This window comes from Fusarium graminearum, chromosome 1, assembly GCF_000240135.3.
Source record: "Fusarium graminearum PH-1 chromosome 1, whole genome shotgun sequence".
Classification (NCBI taxonomy): domain Eukaryota; kingdom Fungi; phylum Ascomycota; class Sordariomycetes; order Hypocreales; family Nectriaceae; genus Fusarium; species Fusarium graminearum.
In genome coordinates, this window is record NC_026474.1 from 2,188,509 (window position 1) to 2,207,998 (window position 19,490).

Genomic DNA, 19,490 nt, shown 5'->3' on the forward strand with positions numbered 1-19,490 from the left:
AAAGGCGGAGTTTTAGATATAATGTTATTCAATTTGCATTCAAGTGTATCCAATTTGTGGTCATAATTTCGTAAGATCGAACGTCCTTTGCTTTCCCGCCATTGTGTCAACCGCATTTACAGCTCAAGTCCAAACTTAAAACAAACTTAGAAAAGAAACAGACGATTGCAAGGAAAGCTATCATTCACTATCCTCCTCGGAATCAACAACTACGTCCTCAAACCCTTCAACAGGGGCAGAATGCTTGATGTAGTCGCGGAAGCCGCGACTCATCTTGACAACGGCCCGAAGGTGCTTTACACAGATCGCGATATTGTCAGTGCTTTCTTCCTCTGCATCGTTCTCAGCCAGGGCAAGTGCAGTTTGCATGGCATTGCGAATCTCTCGGCCATTCCACTTGAGGCTGCGAACATCCTCGCTATTCCAGACATAGTCGCGAGCTGCGTTGGAAACATGAACCAAGCCATTGGAGTCTCGGCTCAGGCGGTCAAAGTTGTGGCTCCAGATGCGCTCTCGGTCTTCGTGGCCAAGGTTCTTGTAGTGCAGGGCGACATGGATGCGACTCAGGAAGGCACTATCAAATGATTGAACGCGGTTGGTAGTAAGGAAGAGAACTCCGCGGTAGTATTCGAGGGCGCGGAGAAACACGGATACCAGGCCGTTCCTCTTGATGTCACTGGAGCGGCGACGTTCGAGATAGATATCGGCTTCATCGAGCAGAACAAGAGCGCCATAGCGTTGACCCAGCTCGAGGAAATAGCTAAGGTTGTTCTCAATGTGGTAAGAATCAACACTTAAATCACCGCTTGTAAGGGAAATGAGAGGTCGGTTGGTCAGCTCGGCGATGCACTCGGCAGTACATGTCTTTCCGACACCTGGGGCACCATGAAGGAGAAAGATCCTGCCCTCGCCCTTGTTCTTGACAAAGTCGTTACCCCAAGGTGCCACCCTTCCCTCACCCAAGTCGGTTGCAAACTTCCCAATAAGAGCCTTTACAGTCATCTTGACTTCGTCATCAAGAACAAGATACTTGAAGGCTTCTTTGTCTGTCTTGACAGGCTTGAGATTGGCAATGTTCAAATGACCCCAGCGTCGATCGCCAAGAATGAAACCCGGCATGGTCTTGCTACAGACGAGGTAGAATAGATCGCTCTCAGGCGGCGAGTCTCGGGTAGGGTCAAGATCCTCGAAGCCGGTATAGGGGCCATCCGGGTCTTCACTCGAGCGGTTATCCATGCAGGCATCGCATCCACAGCGTGGAAGGTTCCTAGGCAGGAAGTCCTTGGGTGGGAAAACTGCACTATTTGACCGTACAGGGCTTCTGTATCGACCTCGGCGGATATCATCTGGGCCGTCGTAGTAGAAGCTGTCAAACCCAGAAGCGTCACAAATGACACGGCCGCTCATAAATCCAGTTGGGCCACGGGACTGTCGGTTGGTCGTACCAGAGTTAACAAGAAGACCCTCGTAGTCCATGTACGTCGGGCGCTTCAGCAGTTCCCAATACAACTTTCCAAGTGCGATATTCTTCTCTTTCATTGCAACTCCACCTTGAGCTTCCAGGTCCTCAGGCCAAAAGTCAATCGGGATAACAGAAAGCCCTCCGATCTCTTGCTCACCAAGCCATGGAGAAAGATAGAAGGTGTGCATATATCGGTTTATTTTTGTGCCATTGGTCTCAAGCATCCAACAGTTGACCTTGTGCGAGTCGCGTGAACTGGTGTTGGTATTTTTGCCAGTGTTAACACTACTGACGACGTACGGAGCCCAAATGTCATGGCGTTTTGCATAAAAGACCTCACCAGGCTTGAGGAGAAGCCAGAAAAGGTCAAAGGTGGCCCTGGGAGTCTCGAGCTGATGACGTTCCTCCTCGCGATGGATTTCTTCGCCGAGGTTGTCATCCAGAAAACTGAGCAGAATATCAATATGCTTGGCAGTGGTAGCAGCATACTCGGGACTGTGGATTGACGGCTGGTGATCCTTGTAATGTGCAAGCTCTCGCCGATGGTGATAGAGAACCTGGTAAGGGGAGTCAACCTCGATGATCTTGCCCTCGAGGCTGAACTTGGGATAATAGGCTACAACAGCCTTGAGAGCGTTGATGAGATGAGCTGAATGTATATTCATAAAAGGCTGGGTGATACGAGGGGCATAGGCATTGGGCTCGTGATCAATGTCGATTGGACCATCGTCAAGACGGCTGCCATATCCTTCAAAAACGTCGGTGATAGGCCTGTCGTCTTGGTTGCGTAAAGGACGAGGAGGAGGAGGCCGGTTATAGGGCCGATTGCTTCTAGCGGGATAAACCTCTGTGATGATCTCCAAAACAGGGCGCTCCTTGTTATTGGAGTTTTCGCCATCGACATCGCCTTCTTCATCACTGCGAGAGAATGGGGGAACGTTTTTGAAAGCTCGAGTGCTCTGCCGACCTGTTGCTATGTCAGAAACTGTTCCATTGCTATATGCAGGTGTGACTTACGCTTTATAATTTGGTCACGCGAATCAAAATACTCGACGGTGTGAAGGACTTCCGGGACCTTGCCGTTGACCTTGAGTGTTTCCTGCCTTGGATAAAGACTTTCAGGGTTGTCCCAGGGAGATCTGACCGTGGGAGAATATGGTACCACATGGGGATATGGTGCCATCGGAGATATAGGCACATGTCTGGAAGTCGGCCTGGCTCTGGAATCAATTTCGTCGAAGCTGACGATGGAGATGTTGTCTTCACTGCCGACAACGTCGACTTCACGTGGTTGGGAAGTGTCCATGATGGGGAAGAAGAAGAAAAAAAGAACTAGAGCTTGCTCTATTGAAAGGAAGAACTGAGATGACGGGTAAACAGGTGAGTGAGTTGTTCAACAAAAGAGATTGAGAAGGGGATATTAAGAAACAGGAAGAAGTGAAGGTCGTGTCTTCTTTATAGACTTGAGTGTAAGCTGTGTTACTTAGGTTGGTCCTATCATGACCAACTCACTGGAGGACCATCCAATAAGGCAAGTAGCTCTATTTCCAGGCAGCAGTAGGCAGCTTCATCATGTTTGCCTTATGGAAGCCTCACATTCCTAGTGCATCATGTAGCATTAAGTGGCACATCTTGGAGCCTATTGCCATGGCAGTTTTAAGTACTAAGATGGGTTTATATGCAGGCTGCTGCTGCTAAGCCTCTTGAGGAGGGGTTGGCTAACAATCCATTGGACGAAATGTACCAAGTGCTGTTGAAACAAAAGATGAAGTTATCCGGCTCTCTGTTGCGACATGTTTTCTTTACTTTTAACTTTATCAGCCTAATTTTGTGAATCAATCCTTTAACCGTTCGTTCCAGATGGTAGGCAGTAGAAACGTCAGCCTACCAAGACTCAAGGTACAAGATAAATAATTTCAAGAGTGTAGTCTAAGTAGTATCATAAGCTGACCTACTAATTTTTGTCTCTTATGTTTTTAGCAGCCTTTTTTCTGATACTATAAGGCCATTCATTCTATGCTTAAAGTCGCACTGCGTTTCATGTAAATGCACCCTCACCAGTAAACAGTTTTAGCCTCACTTGATCAGCTCTAAAAAGAGTCAAACCGGTACATAAACCGCTCGCATGTAAAAGACTGAGCAAGAGTCGTTTCTATTTTAGAGGCTCTTTTAGGTGAACATTTTTGACTTGATTTACAAACACTTCCCCATTGGTGTATTTGCATTGCCTCTAAAACGCCCTGTGATAAGCCTTGAGCTAGCCCACCAATCATGCCATACGACTCTCCGTAAATATGCGGATGCCTCGAGGCGAACGATTCTGGCAAGTAATTATATTTAACTGATTCTATCCTAGTTTGCTGGTGATTTCTAGGAGAAGCATCATCATAGAAACTTCCGGCTCTACAATAATCTGCAGTCACTTTGGGAGCTATACTAACAGTCATGGGATACTCATTCTATTCATGGAAATTGTAAGTGTTAAGGCTAGGTGGAAACTCATATGTTCATGTCGTACAGTTGTTCATGTGACAATGCTGCGGAGCTATCCTGGGTCTCAGGTTATCTTTAAATTCCATGTTTTGTCCTTGAATAGAATCCTATGTGCTGGTTATGCAGAACTTGTCTTGCATATTCATGTCTGGAGCTCCAAGAGATTATGCGGCGATTGCAATATAACTAGATGCTGTTTCAGTGGTAAGGACCCCCAATATGATGTAAAGTCAAGATATTCTGGGCTTACATTAACCCGACTTGCTGCATCAAAAGATTTAATATGAATTTATGCATTATCTGTTGAAGATGTTATTGCAAATGTCTGGAGGTGTCTTATTTGCGACTGGGGTTGTTTAACGTTTAGACAAGAGATGATCCCTGAGCTGGCGACATGAGAAGTACCAGAACGATGGATTGTGCAAAGTAATCTTTATTAATACAGGCACAAAGAGTTATTGTGCATTATATGCAATTTATATATTATATTCTTAAAGCGGGCTGAATATGAATCTGGTGGTGTATGGATATGTGGTGCACACGTAGGCGAACGTTGTGCGAATACAAACTACGGCATTGTTAAAGTTGATGTTTCTAGCAAGGGCACTCGCTGGGTAAGAGATCTCCTTGATCCTACAAAAACTTGGCGTAGCTCATACGGTCAGAATTATAGAACCTCATACAAGAAGTTTCTCAAAGATGGCATTGAGGCAGCAGAAAAGGCGAGTCCACCGGCAACAAGAACAACTAAATTCGGGATGGCGACTCGAATGCAGCCAAAGCATGATATCCACATCAATAAGAAAGTTGTTTTGAATGCCAAGTGTCGCTAGCTTTGATCTTGGTGCATTCTAGTAATCGTCGACAATGTCTTGGGAACGCCAGGAAGACCCCGTCACCGCGCCCAGTGACACTCTAGTCAATGGGCGAAGAGCAGAATTGAGATATACTGCTCTTGAAAGTTTCATGCTCTTCTAATGCCTCAGATCTTGCGATGAGTCAACCATTGCAAAGAATTTGCCGGCGTTACCGTATAACTCAGCTGAAACGCATCTCTTCATCGATGAGGAAATCAGAAAGCAGGGTGTCAAGCTTCGGTAACGCTATCTTTGTAAAACCCAAAGAGCATCTCTCATATGATGCAGCACACTATGAATGTGCAGAAGTTGAGCAAATTTCTGCCCCTGAGATATCTAGACGAAGAGCATACAATAGGAAGCCAACTGTTGACGCAATAATAGGGTAAGCAAAGGATGTTCGATCTACAGAGTAACTTGACGAAGTGATGACCACAAATTGGGTGCAATTGAATGACATTACTTCTAAAACGCTATCTTGACTAGACCGTGATTGAGATTTGGTGAGACTGCCCAATTGTCCTGTGATACAGCCCTGAGGTTCTTGTGCCTCCAGGCTACAGAGACCTTAACTCTATGCATAAGTAACAGACAAATATATTCTAGATAGTGGGCAGTAGAAGAGCTCACCTCTTAAGTCTTAGGGTAAAAAAAATAAGTAGTCAAGAAGCCTAGTCTAAGTACCATAAGCTGGCCTACTATTTTGTCTCTTATCCTTCAAGTGGCCAGGATAGTCCACTTGTACCTTGTAACTCGCTCTTGAGGTATTTATTTTCTATGCCCCAAGTTGTCGGTCATAGCTTTCTGCCACGCCCTGTTTAGGATAACTCGGAAATGATGCATATGTAGATTAAGATCGCCCTTGCATAGAGTTTCTCAGACCCGTTAGGCCTAAGGGATATGCATACTTCTTTACTTAGCCATCATTCATCAAAATGATTCCATCACTCACTGTCCGTAAGTCTCTATTATCGCGGTGTGCCAGATAGATGCAGCCCTGCCTTGGCTAGGTAGTTCGTACCGTGATATCATCCGATATTTGCAACATGGAGTTGAACTATACCACTATGGCTCAAAGCTGCAGAGTGAAGGGCAGAGGTCAGTATTGGGCTTTAGAATTCACGCAAACCCGCCCATTAACGTGAATTATTATGCATAATTGCAAAAGTAGGTACATAGTAGGTTCATGCAAGATTCATCACAACTTCGTGCAGTCTTATACTCAAGTGACGCTTCGCTTGATGCGCCTACACCCGGTATCAAGCAAGATAGTTTAGATGCCCTTCTTTCAAACAAAACACAGACATAGTATGCAAAGATACGATAGTAAGCGAATATACTTTATTGCTTAAATTTATCAACATCCAATCCACACCAAAGTTACTAAATCACAATATCAAGGCTGCCAAAAACTCCTTCCCAGTTCAACTTGATCTATCTATATCCCATTTCGTAGACAAGATGTTCAAAGTCGGACACGCAAAGCTTAGCAGCATCCCTCGTCGCAGGCGCAGAGACCACAGCAGATCTCGCAGCCAGCTTCTTCACCACCTCGCATGGACATGTCGGGCTGGGGCTCAGCAGTCTTTACATGCTATGTTAGTCTCCGGAGTCTTTGACGGATAGATTATACACTTACAGGCTGCTGTGTGACGATGTCTCCGTTATCAGAGGTCATAGGGGCTTGCTGGGTGGGTTCCATGGGAGCAGGCATCTTGAATGATTGGGAAGATCGAACGATTGTCGAGTTGAAGAGAAGGTGATGAGAGTAGTTTGCTTTGAAGTAGAGTTGAGTAGTGTATTGTAGTGCAGTGTATAGTACAAGTCATGACTCCCATCGCTGAGAAAGGCCTCTTAAGTACCTCGAGCCAACCCCCAGAGGCCTCTCTCCAACATCAAAGCTCAGCCACTCCTTCGCAACATCACCAGTTGTGTCCAGACCACATGGATCCAAGCTTGATTGGTCTCATCGTAAGCCCTCCTTCCTGTGATTCACTTCCAGCTGAGCATTGACAAGTCCATCAACTCCTTTTTTCCCTATTGATAAGTGACGTACGCGCAAGATGCCGAGTAGCCGTCCCGGCCTGTGCCATTGATTACCTGCGGCTGCTCCCGTATCCGTAGAGGGAAGAAAGAAGAGGGTTCAGTCCAGGGTCCAGCCTCAAAGTATACTACGTGGTATATGGGACGGCAAACCTAGGCCGAGTACAGCGTTTAGCTGTGCTGCTATTCGTCAATTATCGGATCCTAGGCCCGTCAGCAAGTAATGCGACTTGTCAACCGGCACGCTGTCTGCCGAAAAGCGATGTGCCGAACTTCCGGGGCGCCCGCATTTTCGGTTCAGTGGCTGATGCAACCCTGTAAAGCTTGAATTATTGCCAAGGTATGCACAACGACAGGCATTCGAAACAAGAGAGAAGTATAAACATAAAAACACGGTAAAGAGAACCGGGAAGTTCGGAGTGTGATAAACAAGGCGAAAGGGCAAGAATAGTAACATTCTATCTGCATACATACGGAGAATAAGTGGAAATGTAAAGGGTGAAACGAATAACCTAAACCACAAGCTTAGGTAGAGGTGTCAGAGAGCCCTTTTTTGGAAAGTTTAATCTTGGAACAGCTAGTAATGTAGAAGCAGATTAGACGCCGCGAGTTGCAGCCTGCAACACATCAATTGTCAGATTGAGAGCGTTCCGTAAAACAAGTCAGCCACAAGGTCTACACCGTAGACGGGTATTTTCAGAGTTTGATCAAGTCATCTCGGGTTAGTAAGGTCAAAGCCAAAGCATTCCGGTTATAGCAAATCAGTCACCTTCACAGTAAAGAAACAGGCGACTCAAGCGGAGCATAATACGGGCAACACATCGATTTGTCTCGACTCTTGTCTCCCGATAACTCAGCCATCGCCATGTCATCTCTAGACCTGAGGGGTGCCTTTTTTGGTCCTTTTTTGTATTTTTGTTTTAATATTTCGAGAGCTTGGCCGCCTTGAAGCGACTGACGCGCTCTCGTCCACCATCTTGCTCTTCCAGAGGCTGGATAGGAGACTCGTCTTCTTTAAGGAACCCACCTTCCCGCTGGATGAACTTCTTTCGCAGCTTGTGATGCTCATCGGCAACTTCTTGCAGTATCAGTTCGTCGTCGAATTCATCAGGTGGTTGAGCAACTCTTGTTGGTTCACGCTCAACTAATGTATCAGCCAATGTTGTGCCGTCAGGGCCAGTGGGCGCCGTGGGACGATCTTGGTCGATGAATGTGGCAGGAACATCAAGAGGGCCAGGTGGGACAGTGTCTCGAGCCTTCTTGAATCGCGACGGTTTACGTGTCGACTTGGTGTTTGTCGTGTCGGGGGTCTTGGAGGTGGAACGCTCGACAATGTCGCTCAATGGTTCCACTATAGGTTCCTTTTCCACGACAGGAGCCTCTCTCACCGGGAGGGATGTAGGCTCGTTCTCCTGTGCAATGTCTAGACTAGAGGCGAAGCGCACGCCCTTTTTGCCGTTGGCAGACTCCGGTTGCTTTTCTTTGATATTTGATTTGGTAGGTGCAGGTTTTGACGCTGAGGATGAGGCTTGCGATGTTGGTGTTGGTGTTGTCGTTGAAGGGGTTGCCTTCACAACAATGCGGCCAATGCCCTCTTCCTTATTACCATCTTCTTCGTCTGAACTCGCCTCGGCGTCCTTATCCTCTGGTCGTTCGGTGAAACGCGACTTGATGCCCAGCTTCTGTTCCAGCTCAAGCATCCTTTGACGATAGTCCTCTGTAACAACACGACCAGTGTACCGGCCATACTTATCTTCGTCGTCGTCGTCGTCCTCATCAAAACCTTCGTCGCTATACTCTTCGTACTCATAGTCGTCGCTATCTCCTTCTTCGAGTTGGAGTTCAGCAACAACAGCGCCAACTTCACCAGAGTATTCAAGCATCTGTCGCCGTAATTCCGCATCATCCTCATCCTCATCCTCGGGGATGTATGCTTGCTCGTTGGTGATCTTCTCCTGCTCTTTGGCGTGACTCATGATCTCTTCAACACGCTTGACATTGCGCGAGACTTGGGGCACGGGGCCGTCTTGCGCTTTGGTGTCCTCAGCAAATGAAACACCTTTGCTTGCAGAGGGGGCTAATTTTGTTGTCTGAACATCTGTCGATTGAGGTAGATTCTCCTTTGAGGGTAATTTAGGCACAACGGGTGCAGGCTCCGCCTTTGTAACGGACGTCTTTGGTACGGATGCCTTTAGTACGGGCTCCTTTCCTTTGGAGCTCTCTGCGGGTGAGCTGGAGTCATCGTTCTCAAAATCCTTAACGCCAGCCTTTTCAAGGGCTTGCTGAATCTGAGGTAAAGCGCTATCGGGTTGGTTCAACTTGTACGAAACGACGTTGTCGTCATCGTCAAGCTCCTCGATAATTTCCGTAATAGGTAGACCGTCGTCTTGAGTGAAATCTGATTGAAGCTCGGTGAGTTTGTCCTCGGCAACGCTGATTTGCTTCTGCAAGTTTTCGATGTTTTTGATGACATAGTCGATGCGCCGATCAAGAATATTTAAGATCTGTTCACCTGATCGGTGTGTCCTCTCGCCAAAGATCTCATCAAGCTCGCGATCCTTGAGAAGCTCGCCCTCAAAGCCGGCATGAATGGTCTTTAGTTCGTTCTCGCCGCTCTCACAAACAGCCAGAACCTCTTCCTTAAGCATCTCATATTCAGCATCCCAAGTCTGCCAGTGCTTTAAAGCACTTTGAAGCTTGCTGATATCATCCTCAAGCTTCGTTTGTTGCTTTTCAATATCCGAAACTTCCGACATATTTGCCTGCTAATCTGGCTCAGGCCTTGCGATGCTGCGAAACAAAGATGAAGAAGAGGAAGAAAGGTTGTGAGACGCTGAAGTCATGATGAATGAACCGGGCGGTCCACTAAGGAAAAAAAAGTTAGGAGCTGACTCTTGAAGAGCTACGGACTAACTTCGGCTAACAGGGAAGCTAGAGCTGTCAACGCGTGCCCCACTTCAACTATCGAGGAAGGAACGATCATGGTTAGCGTCATGCACGCCCTTCATACTACAAACAAAGATGCTTCACAATTTCGAAGGATGCAAGTCAATCGACAAGCGAATTTCACGCGGTTGGTTAAGCTTATAACAATCTACTAAGCATATTTTGAGGTAAATTTTTATAAAAATATTGGGAACGTTCAAGCACAAGTACGGGCAACAATCAGACAAACAGGCAGTTTGTCCACTGACCTCATTGCTGTTGCCATACACCAAGTGAATTGACTATACAGCAGGAACGAAGTGTGACAGCAAATTCCTGCCTATAGGTATTGACATCCCCGCAGTTGTAGGCCGCTTATAAAGCCCAACAAGTTTCATAAAGATAGTTAACTCATCCCATAACATTACTTCCTCAACTCACTTCTTACAATTTGACTCCTCCACTTACACAAAGTTCTATATACAGAACATACTATTTATTACAGCCATGGCAGAGCCCAACACCAAAACTCTTGAAGCGAAATGCTATTGTGGCTCTGTCCACTTCACGGTCGATGTGCCAGTTTCTGAGCTTCCTCTTCTCACTCACCTCTGTCACTGCAGCCTCTGCAGATACTCGTCAGGAGCACCATGTGTCTTTCACGCAACGCTTCCAGACGGCGTAAAGCCCAAGTTCGTTGAACCGTCTACTCGAAACAGCATGGCAAGCTACCCCCTTGGTGCCAATTCCTGGCCATGGATTTTCTGCCCAACATGCGGCTCCCACATCGCCTCGACTGGACCACCCGAAAACGAGTACTGGACGGTTTCCACGTCCATCTTTATAGATAGTTCAGACTCCTTTGATACGTGCAAGCACATTTTCAGCGAATCGACCAAAGACGGGGGTATCGCTGAAATGTTGACACACATGAAAGGAAAGGCTTTCATTGATTGGAATCCTTCACGCGATAGTCCTGAGGCCAAAACTGTTGAATCGCAGCCCGAAGTTGGAGAAAATGGTGAGGAGCGTCTACGTGTCGAGTGTCACTGCAAGGGCGTCTCATTCACTATCCCTCGTCCAAACCAGGAAGTCAGGGAAGACAAATACTATTCCCAATTTGTTTCTCACAGAGACGAAAAAAAGTGGTTGGCCACTTTTGATGCATGCGATGACTGTCGACTCAGCAACGGTACTCACGTAGTTGGATGGACATTCATCCCTCTGTCAGTCTGTGAGCCTCGTATCAAAGATGATCTTCTCATCGGCACAGCCAAGACTTTCAAATCATCAGACAGTGTTGTGCGATCTTTCTGTGGTACTTGCGGCGCCACAGTCTTCTATTCTCACAGCGATCGAAGACCATCAGATGACCATCATGTCGTCGATTTGGCCACAGGCATCATCAGAGCGCCTGAGGGCGTCATGGCAAGGAATTGGCTCACTTGGCGAGCACGGATAGCATGGGCCGATAGTGGAAAGAGATTTGACAATGACTTTATCGCATCGTTCCAGGAAGGTATGAGAAAATGGGTGTTGGAGCGGGAGGGTGAGGTCGAGGATTATAACATCGGATGATCGGTCCGGGCCATCGGATGTGAGCCGAGTGTTGGCAGTAACGTTTAATCAGGCATCTTGTTGGCGTCTCAGAAAATGCTTTGAACACTCCATCTTTTTGGATTTTGGTGATAGGAACACAACAATCTATAGGCATGTTTTATTCGCCTTTTACATGAGTTGTTCTCATTCTCTAAGCCATCATGACTCTTATCAGCGGCATTTGTCTCCGAAAGACCGTCACTAGTAGCGGGTTACACACCGAGCAAAGAAGGCGATGACATCGCTTCACTAGGAGAGTAAACTCTCAATTGACCAGATCAAGCAATTATGTCAAGAGTTTCAATCGATCAAAGTCGAATACTCAAGCATCAAAAATATTAAACTCTTCGAAACTGAACTCATTCAACTCTCACCCTACACTTGCCTCACACATCACGAGCGAATTACCCGAGCTTTCTGCGACACCATCAACCAAAACAACCTCACTCCAACACTTGAAGACATCGTGATTTCGATGCGTCATGTCTCTTGGAGAACCTTCAGGCAACCCTTCAGCTTTTCAGTAGTTCAAAGAGCATTTCTATCCACCATGGCTTCATCCGGGCGTTGCTACAATGTACGTCGCGATTGCTTACACAAGACAGAGACAAGGTGTCTAACCTTGTAATCAGGACGCTATCGATGCGCTCAATTCCCTTCAGACGCCTTTCGATATAGTCGAAGCTCGCAGGAAGGCTGGTATAAAGCCCAATGCTGTATCAATCCAAGAGATGAAGACATATCTTCATCGAATCGGATACACTGTAAGACCAACTGACCCAAGACATTGAATATGAATCATACTCATAATATCTCAGCCATCTGATTTGAACAAACTCAACATCGTTCATGTGGCAGGAACCAAAGGCAAAGGAAGTACTTGCGCATTTGTCGACTCCATCCTCTCTCAATATCAGCACGTAAGAGGCACACCCCGCAAAACAGGCCTCTTCATATCCCCTCACCTCATAGCTGTCCGCGAGCGCATCCGTATCAACTCAACCCCTATTTCAGAAGAACTTTTTGTCAAGTACTTCTTTGAGGTCTGGGACCGTCTAGAAGTAGCGCCAAAGGATGACGCAGACAAACTCATGCCCCCTCGACCAATTTATGCTCGCTACCTAACCTTAATGAGCTGGCACGTCTTTCTCCAAGAGGGTATCGACGTTGCTGTGTATGAGACAGGAATCGGAGGTGAATTCGATGCCACCAACGTTGTTGAGAATCCGGTAGCTTCAGGGATCAGCACACTTGGTATTGACCATGTTTTCGCATTGGGTGACACTGTAGCCAAGATTGCATGGCACAAAGCAGGTATCATGAAGACAGGCAGCGCGGCTTTTACAATTGAGCAAGTGCCAGATGCAGATGAGGTTCTTAGAAAGAGAGCCGAGGAGAAGAAAGTGGATCTGAAAGTCCTCGACATTGATCCTCGACTCAGCGCTGTCAAGATTCGACCAGACGCCGCCTTCCAGAAGCGAAATGCCACACTAGCTGTTGCTCTTGCTGAAATAGCACTGAAAAATATTGGCATTGCTCTCCCGCAACGTTCGGAACCTCTACCAAAGGAATTTGTAGATGGTCTTGAAAGAGTTGTGTGGAGAGGTCGATGCGAGGTCAAGAAGGAGGACAATGTGACTTGGCACGTTGACGGTGCTCATACCTCTGACAGTTTGAAGATGTGCTCTAAATGGTTCAAAGATGAGACTTCAGGACGGTAAGTTATTGTATACCACCAAACTTCGATTACTAGCTAACACGTTTTTAGCAACGGCCCTCGCGTTATGATCTTCAACCAACAAGGCCGCTCCGAGGCCACTGAGTTCCTCGAATCCGTTTTCAAAGCAACCAAACGTGATGGCCAGCCCGCCTTTGACCATGTCATCTTTTGCACAAACGTCACATATGCCGAGTCAGGCTACAAGCGTGACTTTGTCAACCACCAGTTTGACCCTGCCGAGATTGACAAGATGATAGTCCAGCAGCGCTTCGCTAAGAAGTGGACAGCTCTGGATCCTAGTGCTACTGTTAAAGTCATGCCTACCATCGAGCAATCCATCGACTACGCTCGACATATTGGAGAAGATCTTCCAGAGGGCGAGACGGTCCAAGCACTTATAACAGGCAGCTTGCATCTTGTTGGCGGTGCGCTTGGAATACTGGAGAAAGCCGATGCTCTATGATACATGATGGAAGCCGAGACATTGCATTTGCATGGGCGTATAGAAGGAAAATATTTACAATAGACCCTCAGGCTCTAAGGCTCGTAATATACCCCCCACAAGATGCATGCTCCCTGTTACCAAAACCTTTTGATTTGGCCCAGCGACTTGTCTTGCATCGGCAACTGTTTCTTGAACATTGTCAACCACCGTGATGTGACACCCGGCTACCCAATCGCCCATTGACTCTGCAGCTCTTGTCTGTACTTTCAAGTCTCTAGCTTTGCCATTAGATGCTTTCTCCTGATCGTTTCTTGTAAAGAATGCATGTCTAAAAACATTAATCCGCCCGGTAACTTCTTCAATAGTTTTGAGCAAAACTTCCAAAAGCTGTGATGCATCCCGCTCCTGTTGGTTGAACACTAGTATTGCTGTTTCTTTTTTGCCAATGCTGGCAGCGAACCATTTTGCAACCTCTTGCATGCTGTCTTCGGTATGCGCACCATCAAGATGCCACTTGATATGACCCTGCTGGATTATCTCACAACGTCCCCTGAGGCTTGCCTCTTTGAGTCCAGTGATCATTTTGTCGGGGAGGTTCAGCAAAGCCGTCGTCGGCTCAATGTCCATGCCCAGATGTTGACGTACAGCAAGAACAGCGAGAGCTTGGTTATACTTCTGGAAGTCGCCTGGCAGTCTTCCAGCCACACCTCCCCACCGTTCAACATCGGCGTCAGCAAGCTCTATAAGCTCAGCGCCCTTCTCTGTCGCTCTTTTTTGAAGGATCTTTCTCACACGGGGCTTCTCATCGATACGGCGCACAAAACCACGAATGCCTGGTTTGAGAATGCCTGCCTTGTGCCATGAGATCTTCTCAACTGTATTACCCAGCATCGCAACATGATCTATGCCCAATTGCGAGATGACAGCTGCAGAGACAGCCTCTAGGGGGACCACATTCGTGGCGTCATATTCGCCCCCAATCCCGCATTCGAGAACAACGCTGTCGACCTTTTCACTCAAGAAAATGTGCCAGGCGAGAAGCGTCATGAAACGGAAGAAGAAGGGTTTGGAGTTAGGCCCATTGGCGTCCGTAATAGTTTGTCCTTCCTTCTTAGCCGCGTCGGACAATCGCTCCCAAAGCTCAAAGAAAGCATCTGCGAATAGGGCTTGAGAAACCTGCTCTCCCTGGATAGCGATGCGCTCGCGGGGGCTTACGAGATGCGGGCTCGTATATGTCCCGACAGTTTCATACTGTCGTAGCATCCCCGTTGCAAACGCACTCACAGATCCTTTGCCCTTTGTGCCTGCTATGTGAATGTGCTTAAGGCGAGCGAGATCCTTTGGTTCATAGCCAGCGCGCCGAAGCCATTCGCGCATCTCAGGAATAGCCAGCGCATTCAAGTCTTTGACTGGCTTGGGTGAGGCATTTTTTGCGTTGGGCTTGTCGAATAAATTGGTAATCTGACGATTTGAATAGAGTGTAGACAGCAACTTAAGCGCTTCATTGTAGTCTCGAGATGCGGTGCCAATGCTCCTTCGTGTAGCCATCACATACGTTGTCAAATAGCCTCTAATGGAGTGACACTGATGATTCCGCTTCGTAGCGGAAAGGACATTGTGAGAAAGCATTGATCCAAAGGCAATACGTTGAGCTTGAATAAAGCTCAATTAAATTTCACAATTTTCGTGACGAGGAGCAGGAGTTTAAATCGCTAGATAGTAGGTAACACACCTAATTCTATGGCAGAATACGCCAGCTTTTTACCTTGGAAATTCCGCCCTCAAACCTATTAAATGTAGAAAAAAAACACTATGAAGCGATCTGGGGTACTGGGTATAAAAGGCTAGACTCATGAGACAGCAGCGGTATTTCTATTCATTTTTCTTATAAATAGATTCAGGTTGTAGTTAGGTATCTTGAAAATAGGTAGCACCCAGCGCTTGACACCTGACGCAGGACCATTCGATATTGATCAGCAGACAGCGATTAAGTATGGGATTTGATGATGATCTTGTCAACAATGAACAAGCAAAATATGGTAACCGCACCCTTATCGTCTATTGCTATCTAATACACGGCCGTCCGGCTCTCTAGACACGACGACACTGGGATCCAATTATACACAACAAATGAGACATCCCTTTTTTTTTTTAATCCACACGAAGACTCTGCAGACGGGCCTCTGTGGCAATCACCTGTGAAGTATGTTAGTAAAGTGAAGCTGTGGAAAACAAGGATTCGAACTTACGTCAAGAGCCTGCTGAACCTCCAACACCTTGCGAACCTCACCCAGCCAATCCTTACTCAAAGTCTTGGCCCATCCATCCAAACCGTTAATTTCTCGTGCCGCAGAATCCAGATCACCCTCTTCCAGATATGTTTGGGTTCGGGTAAGAATGCTCTCCACATCGTTACCGTCAGCAAGACCCTGCTTCTTGAACATAACGTGGCTGAGGACCCAGCTGGAGGCGTGGCTGGCAACACCGGCCTCGTCGGGTAGCAGCGAAGCCTTTCGGACCTCGTTAGCAACACGGCGGAAACGGTCAATCAGCTGGGAAGAGGTAGAGATGCCGCGCTGGTAGGCCGCAGGGTTAACTGAGGCAATGGCGGCGTTGACAACAGGATCGTCAGAAGCGATCTCACGGAGGGCAACCAGTTCGCGGATAAAGGGGCGGGGGTGCTGGTCATCTTCAAGGCTGGCTCGGACAGCCTCGACAGCGACGTGTAGTTGCTGAGTCTTGAGGTTGGTGTCGAGAACTTCGTTCCAACCGGTGGTGAGCTTCTCAAGCTCTCCAACAGCAGAAGACAAAGCGTTCAGCTTGCCCAGGCGGCTCTCACGCTCCTGCTCAACCTGCTTCTCGATATCCTTGGTGAACTCCTTCTTGAGGGCCAAAGCCTGCTGGGCGAGCTGGTTTTGAAGCTTCTCTTCGTTGACCTTCTTCTCACGCTCCAGAAGAACGCTTACTCGGCCCTCGTAGTTTTCTCGGACCTTCTTCATCTCATCCTCAAAGTCCTGTCGCCATTGGTTCTCCTGGTTAATCATGGTATTCTCAACGCGGTCAATTAGGTCAGTGGCGGCCTTGTCGAACTCCTCGATCTTTTCCCTGACTTGCAAAGCAGCCTTCCTCTCGAACTCGCCCTTCATACCCTTAAGCTTCTCTCCAACCTTGGCGATTTCACTCTTGGCCTTGTCTACGGAGGTGCCATACTTGCCGTGAGCACCGTCAGCGTTGATGACCAGAATAAGGTCATTGACCATGTGGACGAGGTCCTGGACAACAGGCTCTCTGGCATGCTCAAGTGATAGTAGGTCAATGGGCTTCAGAGGAGGCATCTTGGAGGGCTCGTTAACTTCGGGAGCCTTGAAATCGGTGTTGGATTTGGGGGCGGGAGCGGGTTCCTCCTTCGCAACAGCCTTGGCCTCCACGGCGGGAGCCTTGGGCTTGGGCTTGGGCTTGACTGTCTCCTTAACCTTCTTGGCAGCGGATGCAACAGGGCCAGCACTTGAGTGACGCTCGGCCTCAGCAACTCTCCATGAAGCACCACTCTGAGCAGGGACTCTGACGGCATCCTCAGTAGCCTGGGTCTTGGATCGGCCGGTGACGTTAGGGAATCGCTTCTTATAATCCATCTCCTCGAGGTAAAGGACAGCCTGCTCGGCGAATGGGACGTATTCAGTGAAAAAGTCGTGGAAGTTATCGCTAACACGAGAGTACCAGACACCTCCAGCGAAGCCAACTACACCAAGGACGAGAAGGGTGAAGACAAAGTTCTTCAGTCTTCGGAAGAAGCCCTTCTTCTTAGGTGCGGGAGGAGGGGGAGGGGGTGTTCTGGGAACCTCTCCAATAATAGCCTTGGTCTCGCCGACATCGTCGATAGTGGTCTCGTGGATTCTCTCGGATGTGATAGTCTGGGAAGTTGGCAATACCGGTTGCTTAAGAGGATCGAGCTCGGGCTTCTTGTCGACAGCATAAAACCGCTAAGTAGGAGCACAGTCAGTTAATTGCTACACATACACGCTACTAAGACGAAGTGTGACGTTGTTAGGAAAGCTTACCTGGCCAGCAAGAGAGGCAGTCCGCGTAGCCGCAATGGGCCATTGGCGGGCAGCAGCGGCCACAACGGGCCTACCGCCAAAAGCCCTCACAGACTGAAGCGAAGTTCGCAACATTGAGTGATTGCGATGGCGAACAGGGCGCAGTTCGCGATGCAGTTGTATATCGGTTTGATGGAGTTGAGAGCTGGTTCAAAAACGCTCAGGGTAAAAGTTCGGTAAAAGCCAGCTCCCGGTTCCGCATGGAGCTAGATGTTAGCCCAGCGGCAGGAACCGGGTGACGCAACTACCTTATCAACTACAAGAATTTTGGCATGATAAAACAAAACTCCAATAGGCAATACTAATATTTTTGTAGCAAAATTTACTTCGATTTGTACCTACTATATTAGGCCTAGAAATTTCTGCTGTCATTCTACTATTTTGAATTTCGTGGTAAGAGAAACAAATTCATGATACTCTACAATGAGGCGTCAGGATTTCAGAGATACACCTCACCATGGCCTTACAAAGAAAGATCTTTGGACCTTCTATGACCCCAGGTCGCAGGGCAAGGGAAAAGTAAGTATTAAGTTTTGCATGCCAAACCATCGAACGGCCTTACAAAGTAAATAAATAAAAAAATCAGAGACCAGAGAAAAGATAGTTAATTCACATTAGGTCTATGGGACATATTGCAGGCTTCAATAGTGAGCAGTTTCAAGCTGATGTTTAAAAATTCACATGACTGCATTCCCGTACTTGATCAGCTTTTGTCTGTCGTCACTTGGTTCTCCAGAAACATCACATAAACAGTATAGAAACATAGTTACGTAAATCATCTAATAACAGCCGTCTATTAAGGAGCTGCGCAGGAAAGGAAATGCTGCAGAGCGCCTCATACATGCCCCCGTGTCGATTCATCTCATGAGCCACTCTATATCCTCTGGCATGCTCAAGTGCCGAGCTCCAGCAACTTCAAGCATACGGACCACCCATACTACCAAGCAACAAAATTCAAGTTCGGTATTAAAAAGTATGGACTGAACTGATTCCTCCAAAACCAAAGACTCCAATAAATTATATGACACGCCGCAGCTCATTCATTTACCCCAGAGTTCGTGCAGGACAGATTGTCATGCATAGACTCACGTTGAAGGGTTAGGTGATGTTTGCGTAGGCGCGATGAAAGGTTGTGTCTAAAAATCAATGCTTCAAGCTCGGGGCTAATTTAGCAACTGCAAGGGCCGCTGACGTTGGTGTTGGAGTTCTCAGGAGCCAGACTGACTCCTGGTCGTTGGCCAGGGCGAGCGTGTCGTGGACCGGCCTGGTCCAGAGGAAGCTTCTTGGCGATGGCTGTGAAAAGAGTCTGGACGTTCTCAGCAGTCTTGGCTGAAGTCTCGAAGAAAAGAAGGCCAGCTTCACGAGCGTAAGCCTCAGCGTCGGCAGTGGAGATGGCTCGCTTGTCGGGCTGCTCGGTGACCAAATCCAACTTGTTTCCTGCAAGGGCAATAACGATGTTCTCGTTCGCTTGGCGCTGTAGCTCCTTGACCCAAGCCTTTGCCTTGTCTAGCGATGCCTGAGGGAAGATCAGTATTCGTCCTATAAATATGGCTGTTTCTTGGTGAGCGTACCGATTGGGTGATATCATATACAACGACGGCGCAGTTCGCATTTCGGTAGTACATGGGAGCCAGAGACTTGTAGCGTTCTTGGCCAGCGGTATCCCAGATCTCGAACTTGACGGTAGTGTTCTCATCGAGGGAGATGGTTTGAGTCAGGAAAGCAGCACCGATAGTGGACTCGCGATAGGAATCGAATTGATCCTGTAAGGCATTGGTGAGTTACTGTCTTGCACAAGTATGTTGGGTTGGGTTATCCTTACCTTGACGAATCGCAAGACTATGAACTC

At 47.6% G+C, this 19,490-nt stretch overlaps 10 protein-coding genes across 10 annotated transcripts in view; 3 read left to right on the top strand and 7 right to left on the bottom strand.

Annotated features, from left to right (window-relative positions):
• Positions 1-89: 89 nt before the first annotated feature.
• FGSG_00680 (uncharacterized protein) lies at positions 90-2,768 on the bottom strand (the record flags this gene model as incomplete). Its single annotated transcript, XM_011318076.1, has 2 exons — positions 90-2,429; positions 2,480-2,768. 2 exons carry the CDS (start codon positions 2,766-2,768, stop codon positions 181-183), a joined length of 2,538 nt encoding a protein of 845 aa, XP_011316378.1. The 3' UTR covers positions 90-180.
• Positions 2,769-3,552: 784 nt separating this feature from the next.
• FGSG_11807 (uncharacterized protein) lies at positions 3,553-3,909 on the bottom strand (the record flags this gene model as incomplete). Its single annotated transcript, XM_011318077.1, has 1 exon — positions 3,553-3,909. The coding sequence occupies one exon, from the start codon at positions 3,907-3,909 to the stop codon at positions 3,553-3,555; it is 357 nt and encodes a 118-aa protein (XP_011316379.1).
• Positions 3,910-6,137: 2,228 nt separating this feature from the next.
• On the bottom strand, positions 6,138-6,632 carry FGSG_00681 (uncharacterized protein). The gene is made up of 2 exons (XM_011318078.1): positions 6,452-6,632; positions 6,138-6,397 (listed from the first exon to the last, which is right to left on the bottom strand). The coding sequence occupies exons 1-2, from the start codon at positions 6,524-6,526 to the stop codon at positions 6,299-6,301; spliced, it is 174 nt and encodes a 57-aa protein (XP_011316380.1). The 5' UTR covers positions 6,527-6,632; the 3' UTR covers positions 6,138-6,298.
• A 1,143-nt stretch (positions 6,633-7,775) lies between these two features.
• FGSG_00682 (uncharacterized protein) lies at positions 7,776-9,611 on the bottom strand (the record flags this gene model as incomplete). The annotated part of the gene is made up of 1 exon (XM_011318079.1): positions 7,776-9,611. One exon carries the CDS (start codon positions 9,609-9,611, stop codon positions 7,776-7,778), a length of 1,836 nt encoding a protein of 611 aa, XP_011316381.1.
• A 676-nt stretch (positions 9,612-10,287) lies between these two features.
• Positions 10,288-11,358, top strand: FGSG_00683 (uncharacterized protein; the record flags this gene model as incomplete). The annotated part of the gene is made up of 1 exon (XM_011318080.1): positions 10,288-11,358. One exon carries the CDS (start codon positions 10,288-10,290, stop codon positions 11,356-11,358), a length of 1,071 nt encoding a protein of 356 aa, XP_011316382.1.
• Positions 11,359-11,929: 571 nt separating this feature from the next.
• Positions 11,930-13,562, top strand: FGSG_00684 (folylpolyglutamate synthase; the record flags this gene model as incomplete). Its single annotated transcript, XM_011318081.1, has 4 exons — positions 11,930-11,956; positions 12,012-12,143; positions 12,198-13,096; positions 13,148-13,562. The coding sequence occupies 4 exons, from the start codon at positions 11,930-11,932 to the stop codon at positions 13,560-13,562; spliced, it is 1,473 nt and encodes a 490-aa protein (XP_011316383.1).
• Positions 13,563-13,616: 54 nt separating this feature from the next.
• FGSG_00685 (uncharacterized protein) lies at positions 13,617-15,173 on the bottom strand (the record flags this gene model as incomplete). The annotated part of the gene is made up of 1 exon (XM_011318082.1): positions 13,617-15,173. One exon carries the CDS (start codon positions 15,171-15,173, stop codon positions 13,617-13,619), a length of 1,557 nt encoding a protein of 518 aa, XP_011316384.1.
• Positions 15,174-15,451: 278 nt separating this feature from the next.
• Positions 15,452-17,768, bottom strand: FGSG_00686 (uncharacterized protein). The gene is made up of 3 exons (XM_011318083.1): positions 17,603-17,768; positions 15,794-17,524; positions 15,452-15,740 (listed from the first exon to the last, which is right to left on the bottom strand). Exons 1-3 carry the CDS (start codon positions 17,714-17,716, stop codon positions 15,696-15,698), a joined length of 1,890 nt encoding a protein of 629 aa, XP_011316385.1. The 5' UTR covers positions 17,717-17,768; the 3' UTR covers positions 15,452-15,695.
• Positions 17,769-18,064: 296 nt separating this feature from the next.
• Positions 18,065-18,625, top strand: FGSG_00687 (uncharacterized protein; the record flags this gene model as incomplete). Its single annotated transcript, XM_011318084.1, has 3 exons — positions 18,065-18,160; positions 18,280-18,288; positions 18,431-18,625. The coding sequence occupies 3 exons, from the start codon at positions 18,065-18,067 to the stop codon at positions 18,623-18,625; spliced, it is 300 nt and encodes a 99-aa protein (XP_011316386.1).
• Positions 18,626-18,809: 184 nt separating this feature from the next.
• Positions 18,810-19,490, bottom strand: part of FGSG_11808 (GTP-binding protein ypt5) — a gene marked incomplete at both ends in the record, with an annotated part of 1,353 nt that continues 672 nt past the window's right edge. The window contains 2 exons of the mRNA XM_011318085.1: positions 18,810-19,157; positions 19,213-19,404. Of these exons, the coding sequence (XP_011316387.1) occupies positions 18,810-19,157; positions 19,213-19,404 (540 nt within the window). The remainder of the gene's footprint in view (positions 19,158-19,212; positions 19,405-19,490) is intronic.

Coding starts and splice junctions, on each gene's coding strand:
- FGSG_00681 (XM_011318078.1), bottom strand. CDS start 6,526: ATGCCTGCTCCCATGGAACCCACCCAGCAAGCCCCTATGACCTCTGAT. Junction 6,398..6,451: donor ACATCGTCACACAGCAGCCT/GTAAGTGTATAA, acceptor TAGCATGTAAAG/ACTGCTGAGCCCCAGCCCGA.
- FGSG_00686 (XM_011318083.1), bottom strand. CDS start 17,716: ATGTTGCGAACTTCGCTTCAGTCTGTGAGGGCTTTTGGCGGTAGGCCC. Junction 17,525..17,602: donor CTGCCTCTCTTGCTGGCCAG/GTAAGCTTTCCT, acceptor GCTCCTACTTAG/CGGTTTTATGCTGTCGACAA. Junction 15,741..15,793: donor AGGTTCAGCAGGCTCTTGAC/GTAAGTTCGAAT, acceptor CATACTTCACAG/GTGATTGCCACAGAGGCCCG.